A 9,973-nucleotide genomic window follows, 5' to 3' on the forward strand; every position below is an offset into this window, starting at 1 on the left:
ATAAACACAATATTAAAGGACTAAATAAAAAAAAAATTAAAGGACAAAAAAAAGAGAGCATGAGAAGAGTTACACAGAAAACACCCAATCTTTTAGGTGTTTTGTTAATCAACATATAAAAGTTTTAAAGAACTCATCTCCAAATATTTGTAACGTTACCAAAATCTAATAAATTCAAGCTTGTAGATCAAATTATACTTTTACATCAAGTTTTATAGTTGATAAAATAACTTATGTTCACGCCTCTTGTGAAGAAATTGTTGCATTGGTATGAAATGATCTTCTGCGCCTAAGCCAATGATTCAGATAATGTTCGAGAGTGAAATAGAACCTTGACTTTCATTTGAAACCCATAATACTAACTCTGCGATCACCTATGTCTTTCTATAGAACAACCCAAGCCTAAATAGAAAGAGGTCTGGCTATGGTCGAGAATGAGGTCACACTAAGTAGGAATCTTGCCGTATGTTGACCTGCCCCTGAGATCTCTTGCTAGAGTCTAAGTTGATGATAGGAAGTTATGGATTCCTTCTAAATCAGTGTAAAAGAATTCGACTCGATTTTAGTATAATTTGATAGGAAGGATGGGAATAAGCATTTTTTTAAAGACCTTCAAAGAATAAAGAATACACAGCATCCATTGAGACCTTCCTAAAGCTTTCCAGCTATCTTAATAACTCCAACTCAAAAATGCAAATGAAAAAGTAGGTATAAAAGCGGTCTTTGTATAGTCATTGTCCAAATTCTATTTAATCACCAAATAAAAAAGTCTACCTACTAAAACAAACAAAAGTACTTATACAATGATGTTTGCACAATTAAAATTTAAAAAAAAATAATGAAAAATGAAAAGGAAATATGATTATTAGAAATTAATCAATAATCTGAGTTAATGTAAAATCCTAAAATAATCCCATAAGATCCTGAATTTACTACAATATTACAAAAATAAAATAAAATGGTTTCCATAGAATAAACTAGATAGGCTGCCCGCGCTTCGTCGTTGACCGAACATTTTTTTATGTAGAAAAAGTGATAAGTTAAAAAAAATTCAAGTCCCAAGTCATTAGTTAAAGTTGCAAAGGAAAAAAAATAAGATAATGAACCACCATAAATGCGTCACCTAAAGAGGAAGAGAACGTTGAGACGAATCAAATGATGTAGTGAAATCACAGTTACAACCATTAAAGTCAGCCGCACGCGCCGCCAGAAGGCGGCTGATGCTTGCGTCACCCGCGTAAATAGTTTTTTCATTTTTTTATTTATACAAAACTGAAAATACCATTAGGACTAAACAATAATAACAAACAAACTCCGAAGAAATTACAACCAAGCCCCTGAAGTCAAGGCTAAAAAATTCGAATGGTAAGGGTAATATAGTAATTATATTGTTCTATAAAATATGAAAATACAAAAATACCCCTGTGTAAAAGTCATTGAATTATTTTACTCAATGATTACATTAGTAATTTTACTATGCATTAAAAATACAATTATCAAAATAAACTCGCACAATCCTTAAAAGACATCTGTGTTATATTGAAAAGACCATCTTACCTCTAAAGCAAAAGTAAAAAATAAAATGATCAAGAAGCAAAATAATAATTTCACTATTATAATGAATAAATAGTAATCTATGTTTTAGGGATTAAATTTTTGGATAATAGTTTAGAGTTTTTTTTTGTATAATATTACAAATTGAATGGGAATTTTAAAAGCATGGTTCCATTAAACGACAGTCTCTTTGAATAGATGAGGGTGTGTATGCAATAGGGGTGTTCGCAGTCCCGTTCGATCCGATTTTAACTCAAAAATTAAACCGAACCGAAAAATAGTATTTCTTATCAATATGTCCCGGACCGAACTGGTTCAAACCAAACTAATTTTATGTTGTGTGAGTCAATTTTTTAGCATTAAAAACTGGAATAACCAGAAACCAATTAAATAGGCTTGTTTTTACTGCTGTCATTATACCAAAGCCCTTTAATTCCTTCATTTCACGATGAACCAAAAATAAAAGAGATGCTTAGATTTGCAAATGCATGTGGAGCCATTACAACCACCAAAAAAGGTGTAATCCCTGACAAACACAAATGAGACCTTTTCGTTTTAATTTGCTGCATTTTTTTTATTTTTTATTTTTGTATTTAGGTCTTGCTGTCCTCTTTAGGTTGCTTGCCACTCAATTGAAGAGTGGCTTCAATCTCAAAATTTCTATTACTTTCCACTCAATAAAAAAAGACTTCATTAAGATAAAAGGATCTAGGTCGAGCCTGAAAAACTGAAACTGGTTCTTGATGTGTGGGTTGTTGTTGGTGGTTGATGATAGGAGTAAAGTGAAGGTTATGAACAGTGCTGTCATATGAAAAACTAGAGAGTGATGGTAGGAGGAGGTGGGGAGCTCTCATGTCAAAACTCAAAAGGAAGATTTAATGTTAGGTTAACTTAGAGAAAATGAGAGAGAAGAGTAGAAAGGAGATGGAGGCAGCTGCAAAGGGATAAAATGTTTTAGGGTTAGGGATGTTTCTTTTTATACCTTGTTTTTTAAGTCATTTAGATTCAATTGAACTGGTCTGGTTTGGTCCAATTCAATCGACTTAAGTTTTTTGAAACCAAAACCGAACCGGAACGAATGGTTTTTTTATTCTTCTATTGGTTTATTCAGTTTTTCTATCGGTTCAGTATGTTTTGTTAATTTTTTTTAATTTTTTCGGTTTAATTATTTGATCGGTTTTTTCAAACATCAACACCCTAGTACACAAGAGAGAGTGAGTTTAGCTTGTAAGAATCGAATCTAATCTTAGAGACCGAGCATCTGAGTCCAAGAATCTTGTCTTTTGATAGCCCAAACAAACACCAACCATCCTCACCTTACCCTTACATGATCCATTACCGGAAAAAAACCCACCTTGTTTGCTATCTTATCTTGTGCTCAAAATCAATCATTTCTAATAACTTTAGAATCCCCCAAGAAACCCTCCTCTCTGCTTAACCCTCTATGCCATGGAAAGCAGTCTGTTTGCAAACAAACCAGTGTATCCTATCCCAATAAACAGACCACCACCATTACCCAATAACCCACCATTAAAATTCAGCTCTGCTACACTGCCACCTCCTCCTTCTCCTCAATCCACTTTTCATTTTGACTCTCTCCTCCAACACCTCCTCCACCTCTCTTCCCCACCCAATCACAAATTAAACAAAACCCAATTCCCTTCTCTTCAAATTTCTAATGATTCTTCTAGTCACAAACAGCTTTATAAGAACACAAGTAGAAAGCCCATTTCGACTTCAGTTTCAGTTCTTGAGTTTGAAGTTGAGAAAGAAGAGGGTTTATCTGAAAATGAGTCACTTGAATTTTTGTCGAAAAGGGGTAAGTTGCTGCTTAATTCAATAAAGGAACAACCTTTGGGTGGTTTGAATGATTTCTTTGAGTCTTGCAAGTTTGAGTTGTTTCAAGTTGATTTGATTGGTGTCTTAAAAGCATTAGACCTTTCTGGCGATTGTGAAAGAGCCATTTTGTTGTTTGAATGGCTGGTATTGAATCTAGGCACTGGAAATGTGAATTTAGATAATCAGGCTGTTGAATTAATGGCTAGGATTCTTGGTAGGGAGTCACAACATTCTATTGCATCAAAACTTTTTGATGTGATTCCCCTTGATGATTACTCGCTTGATGTTCGAGCATACACAACCATTCTGCACTCATATTCGCGATGTGGCAAGTATGAGAGGGCTGTTGCTATTTTTGAGAAAATGAACGAGTCAGGCTTGTCGCCAACTTTGGTCACTTACAATGTCATGCTTGATGTTTATGGGAAGATGGGTCGGTCTTGGAATAAGATTTTAGGTCTCTTAGATGAGATGAGAAGTAAAGGACTTGGTTTTGATGAGTTTACTTGCAGTACTGTTATATCTGCTTGTGGGAGGGAGGGCTTGTTGGATGAAGCAAAAGAGTTCTTTGTTGGATTGAAGTCTCAGGGATATGCTCCAGGGACTGTTACTTATAATGCTCTACTGCAAGTATTTGGGAAGGCGGGGATTTATTCAGAGGCTTTGAGCATCATGAAAGAAATGGAAGATAATAATTGTCCACCTGATGCTGTGACATATAATGAGCTTGTGGCGGCTTATGTGAGAGCAGGATTCTACGAGGAAGGAGCAGCTTTAATAGACACAATGACTGAAAATGGGATTAAACCAAATGCTGTTACATATACCACCATGATAAATGCTTATGGCAGAGCAGCACAAGTGGACAAAGCTCTAAGTTTGTATGACCAGATGAAGGAGTCCGGCTGTGCTCCTAATGTGTGCACTTACAATGCTATTCTTGGGATGCTAGGGAAGAAGTCACAATCAGAGGAAATGATGAAGATACTTTGTGATATGAAAGTAGATGGATGTGCTCCTAATCGTATAACATGGAACACAATGCTTTCCATGTGTGGTAATAAGGGTATGCACAAATACGTAAAAAGGGTTTTTCAGGAAATGAAAAGTTGTGGTTTTGAGCCTGATAGAGATACATTCAATACTTTGATTACTGCATCTGGCCGTTGTGGTTCAGATATTGACGCAGAAAAAATTTACGACGACATGCTTGAAGCAGGATTTACTCCCTCTGTTGCCACCTACAATGCTCTTCTGAATGCTTTGGCTCGACGAGGGGACTGGAGAACAGCGGAATCAGTCATCAAAGACATGAAGAATAAGGGCTTCAAACCCAGTGAAACCTCATACTCATTAATTCTCAATTCTTATGCAAAGGGAGGGTATGTGAAAGGAATAAATAGGATTGAAAAGGATATTTATGATGGTCATATCTTTCCCAGTTGGATGCTTTTGAGAACCCTTATTCTTGCAAACTTCAAGTGTAGAGCACTAGCGGGTATGGAAAGGGCTTTTCAAGCATTGCAAAAGCATGGATACAAACCAGATTTAGTTGTCTTCAACTCAATGCTTTCTATGTTTTCCAGGAAAAACATGCATGACCGAGCCCATGAAATAATGCATTTGATTCAAGAGTGTGGACTGCAGCCAGATCTTGTTACTTACAATAGCTTAATGGACCTGTATGCCAGAGGAGGAGAGTGCTGGAAAGCAGAAGAGATTCTGAGGGAGCTACAAAACTCTGGTGACAAATCTGACCTTATTTCTTATAACACTGTCATTAAAGGCTTTTGTAGACAAGGACTCATGCATGAAGCCCTAAGAACTCTATCCGAGATGATATCTAGAGGAATTCGACCATGTATAGTTACATACAATACTTTTGTTGGTGGCTATGCAGCAAAGGGAATGTTTGCAGAAATAGATGAAGTGCTTAGCTACATGACTAAGCACGATTGCAGGCCAAATGAGCTAACCTACAAAATTGTCGTGGATGGTTATTGTAAAGCAAAAAAATTCAAAGAAGCCATGGATTTTGTATCAACTATTACGGATATTGATGATTCTTTTGATTATCAGTCTATGCGAAGGCTATCTTCTCGTGTTCGGGAGAATATGCAGTCATGACTCACTTAAGCATTCCAATTGGATCTTCTTGTTTGGTCCATCATGGGAACTATTGAGTGAGTAATCCTGAAAAAAACTGTGAGCAACTGTTCAGCTTGTCCATGATTCTTCAAGTAAGTTCCCTGTGTAAATATATTTGTTCAGAAGAAGCTTTTTCTTTTTTCCAAAAATAAAAAAAAACTAGATAGAAATATGCTTCAGGTGCATGCTTTATTTATTGTATCTACCTCACAAAATCAGGTCTGTGATAGGAATTTCAGTCCAAAACATATCCTTGATTTGATTATTTTCTATATGTATTATGGAGGCAATAGGAATTGCCTTGTTTCCACCGCATACCTGATGATGATTCTTGTGTCCTTGCATTCCTATCCTTGTCGAGAATATGAATCCTCATTCTCTCATAGGGAATTTCCTATGAAGAAACTTGAAAGCTGCTGGTTAAATTATTTTATCGTAAGATCAGTGTCTAGATCATAATATGATGTGAAAGAAGTTCATACTTGCCTATTGTTTTTTTTTTTTAAATAAGTTAGCCCATACAATTAGTATGCTTCTCGCACTGTAAAGTAATAACACATGATATACAAATAAAGAAACAATCACGAGATTTATAGCATTCGATACGCAAACATACATAATCAGGTTCTGAGATTCTCATGTTGTCTTTCTCAAGCCTAAAATCTGGTCAGGGATTGTTTCCATCCATCTCCCTAAACCTGATCCGAACAGGGTGATGATTTTCATGGTGGAGAATAGTGATATCTATGTTCTCACCCGTGGCTGTCTTAGCTTTGTAACATGTCTAGTCTTTGGTTCATTTTCCATTTAATTTTTATGGTTGATTACAAGAATTATTTTCTCGATGATATACTTGACTACTATTTAATCTTTTATTTCCAGTCACATCCTTCTTAAGCATATGGCGTTTAACTTATTTTCACCATCATATCAGTTCATTGATTAATAAATAACTAAGCATGTACTTCCAACACGATCAATTGACAAGGACTTCATGTTTATGCTTGAGTTACAAACATATTTGCATAATCTTCCTTCTGGAATCTTGAGGTTTTAATATAACTGTGCATAATTTTTGTCAACCTGACGGAAGACCATCCCGAGTGGGTGTTTCAAACTTGAGTCCTCTACTTTTGGTGCAACTCTAATCTGCCAAGTTAGGTTGAGGGCCTTAACAATGTAACTGAACACTTGTTTAATTGTATCTTGTGTGCTAATTTGGTTGCAAGCACCAACTCTTTGTTAAATTTCTGATGTTCTTCAATTCAGGGAAAAAAAAAGAAGAAAGTAGGTTCTCATTGAGTCTTATTCAAACGGGGATTCTTTGAGATCTCTTTGATGTTTTTGTATGTCAGAGGATCTGACAATAACACGTTGGGATTTGTTTGGTGAACAGGGCTATTGGTGCTCACTGATCAGTGTTTGGAAACAAGCCAGTTCAAAGAGAGTTGATGATTTCAATAGTGAAACTGCTCGGGATTGTTTTTCAGCTGGAAAAAAAAGGTCGAGGATTCAAATCATCAAATTTAATTAGAAGAGCTTTAACTGGAGTATCAACTGTCTGGAGGAAGTTGGGTGGCGGATTGCTTGGAAAATTGAGTATTGTAAGTATAATTGGGGAATACCTGCTGTATTCTTGCTTAGTGTATATGTAGTACAATTGTTTTCAAGGCTGTTTTACTTACATACACCCAACTTAAGTAACAAATTATCCCACCACCTTCTTGTTATGTATTAACGAGTAAAATACTATGTCATGGAGACGAAAAATAAAAAAATTGTGTGTGAGTTGTTCTTACTTGCGAGTTATGTTCAAGCTCCCCCCCCCCCCATTGGCGATAATGGAAAGAATCACTCTCCCCATATCTTGTTCTAACCGGCAAAACGGCAGTGGTATGCATGTATTGAATTGAACGACATTATTGAAGAAACCGTGTATGATTGGTTAAAGACTATCTAAGAGATTTGTTTAGTTTTAACGGAAACATTGTCTGCATTTGGTTGGTTAAGACTTGGATAAATTTAACGAGGATTCAGCTTCTCATTCCTTAAATTGTTTTTCGAACCCCCAAAATTATTTAAAATGACAAAAGTGACCTCTCTTTAATTTTTTAATTAATTATTTAAACAATTTCAACAGAGGAGGAAATGACAGTATAATACAATTATGAATTATGGTAAAAGTGAAATAAATAATATAAAAATTTATAAATAATTTAACTTAAAAATCCTTTACAATACAATTATATCCATAAAATTTCACTAACACACACTTAACAAGTCTAAGTTTAAAACAAACAAACAAACAATCTACTGATATATAAACTTTTCTCGTTATTCTTAAGATAATCATCAAGATTATTACCAAGATTGAACATTAGGGGGTTACTAACAATACCATCACTAATATTGTCTAACACGTGACAAAGTGCTAAGTGCTAGAGATTGATAACTACAACAGACAAGAAATGGAGGTCTTGTTTACACAGGTATCAATCCTTCAATCAATCTGAAAAGCATTTTATGATATCACATTTCGCAAATGGCCATAACTCTCATTATTTCCTTTCTAATACTACAAAGAAAGAACACTTATCTCTTCCATTCAGAACTTCAGACGGATTTAGAAAACTAAGTTAAGTTCATAATGTGATGATCACTAGCTAAACCTACCAGCAACAGAGCATTCCCTGCCTGCAATCTACGCCGTTTAGCACAGAAGACACCACTACTTGCTCGACGACAATTGAGAATATAAACAAGTTCCAATTTCTTTAATTCTCGTTGAAAGAAGGAGGTAATCAGGCATTAGCAATTCCAGTTCACAAGCGAAGCACCTAGAATTCACAGGGAACAATGTGCCGCGCATTTAACATCTCTGATGGAAGATTAGGAGAAAAAAAAGAAAACCGCAGAGTAATGAATGGAGATCCAAGGACCAAAGCCATTAAGGAGATGAGCTAATAGGCTAACTTTCAAGGCTTTACAGGAAGCCAGCAATGCAAAGAAGTGGTACTTTGACAGATACAACGAAGAGCCTAATAATTATTAGTATGAAAGAAAACTTAATCATCCAACACACTAAGAAGCATCGCTTAACGACCAGAAAATCAGAATGAATATTACTGTAAGAAGCAAAACACACCCATACTGTACAAAATTTAATATATGATCTCAATAAGGATATAGTACAATCAGATCCATGCTAAATCAAAACCAAACAAAAAACCAGCATACACACCTAATTTATTGGTCTTGAAGAGTGAAAACTACCCTGCAGCAAATAATACAAAGAAACACCAAATTAAAATATTTTTTTTAAGAAAACCATATAAACCAAAAAAAGAATTAAATACCAAATTACCAGCAACAACCCTTAGACGTGTTTTTTACCGAGCTTTTTTATCCTTAGATACAACCAAAAAAAAAAAAGGAGAGAGAGAGAGAGACGTGTCACATTGTTTGAGAGATAGAGAGAGGAGTGGGCTAGGGTTTTCGTGGTTTAATTTGGGAGAAAGGATTTAATTAAGGTCATGCTTGTTTCCCGGAAAGTAGTTTCCGGAAAACCACTTTCCAAACTTTCCTGTGTTTGTTTGCCATTAGGAAAGCCAGTCAACGGAAACACTTTCCGGTCAATGGAAAACACTTTCCAGTCAAAGAAAAATTTGGTTTGGTTTCCAGAAAAGTGTTTTTTCTTTTGGCTGTGTTTGTTTTCCGGAAAGTGGTTTCCGGGAAACCACTTTCCAAACTTTCCTGTGTTTGTTTGCCATTAGAAAAGTTGGTCAACGGAAAACACTTTCCAGTCAAAGAAAAATTTGACTTGGTTTTCAGGAAAGTGTTTTCCTGGAAAATTTGGACGGAAAACACTTTCCGGAAGTTGTGAAAAATTTAGAAATGTCATTATTTGCTGATTATATCAAATTTGATCCTCAAACTTTTGATTGCTATATATAATTTGTTTTGAATATTTATTTTTCAATTTCATCTCTTAAAATTTAATTTTTATATTAATTTTGGTCCTTATTTTTATAATTGCTATTTGCTTTTTCCTTATCATTTTTTTTATTGAAATTTTTTATCTATCAAATTTGGTCCTCATTCTTTTGATTGTTACTTATTTTATTTGAAATAATTTATGAAATGTTAATTATTATTATTTTAATTTCTTCATCTTTCTTTTTTTTTAATTTTTTAGATTTGATCTCTATTATTTTGATTATTATTTATTTTATTTGGGATAATTTATGAAATTATATTTTTTTTCAATTTCATTCTCATTCAACTTTTTGATTTGTAAGATTTGTTCCTCATTATTTTAATAAACTTGAGAAAAATAAAACATTAATAAGTTATTTTTCAGCTCATTTTCCATGACATAACCAAATACTGGAAAATGTTTTCCAACTTATTTTCCATTACACTACCAAACATC

At 34.5% G+C, this 9,973-nt stretch overlaps 1 protein-coding gene across 1 annotated transcript; it reads left to right on the top strand.

Moving 5' to 3' along the window:
- The first annotated feature begins 2,821 nt into the window (after positions 1-2,821).
- Positions 2,822-7,339, top strand: LOC18100481 (pentatricopeptide repeat-containing protein At2g18940, chloroplastic). Its single transcript, XM_024604039.2, has 2 exons — positions 2,822-5,633; positions 6,938-7,339. The coding sequence occupies exon 1, from the start codon at positions 3,004-3,006 to the stop codon at positions 5,518-5,520; it is 2,517 nt and encodes an 838-aa protein (XP_024459807.2). The 5' UTR covers positions 2,822-3,003; the 3' UTR covers positions 5,521-5,633; positions 6,938-7,339.
- Positions 7,340-9,973: the final 2,634 nt, after the last annotated feature.

This window comes from Populus trichocarpa, chromosome 6, assembly GCF_000002775.5.
Source record: "Populus trichocarpa isolate Nisqually-1 chromosome 6, P.trichocarpa_v4.1, whole genome shotgun sequence".
In the NCBI taxonomy this organism is placed as follows: Eukaryota; Viridiplantae; Streptophyta; class Magnoliopsida; order Malpighiales; family Salicaceae; genus Populus; species Populus trichocarpa.

Excerpts from the sequence above, each read along its gene's own strand:
- LOC18100481 (XM_024604039.2), top strand. The coding sequence starts at position 3,004 with ATGGAAAGCAGTCTGTTTGCAAACAAACCAGTGTATCCTATCCCAATA.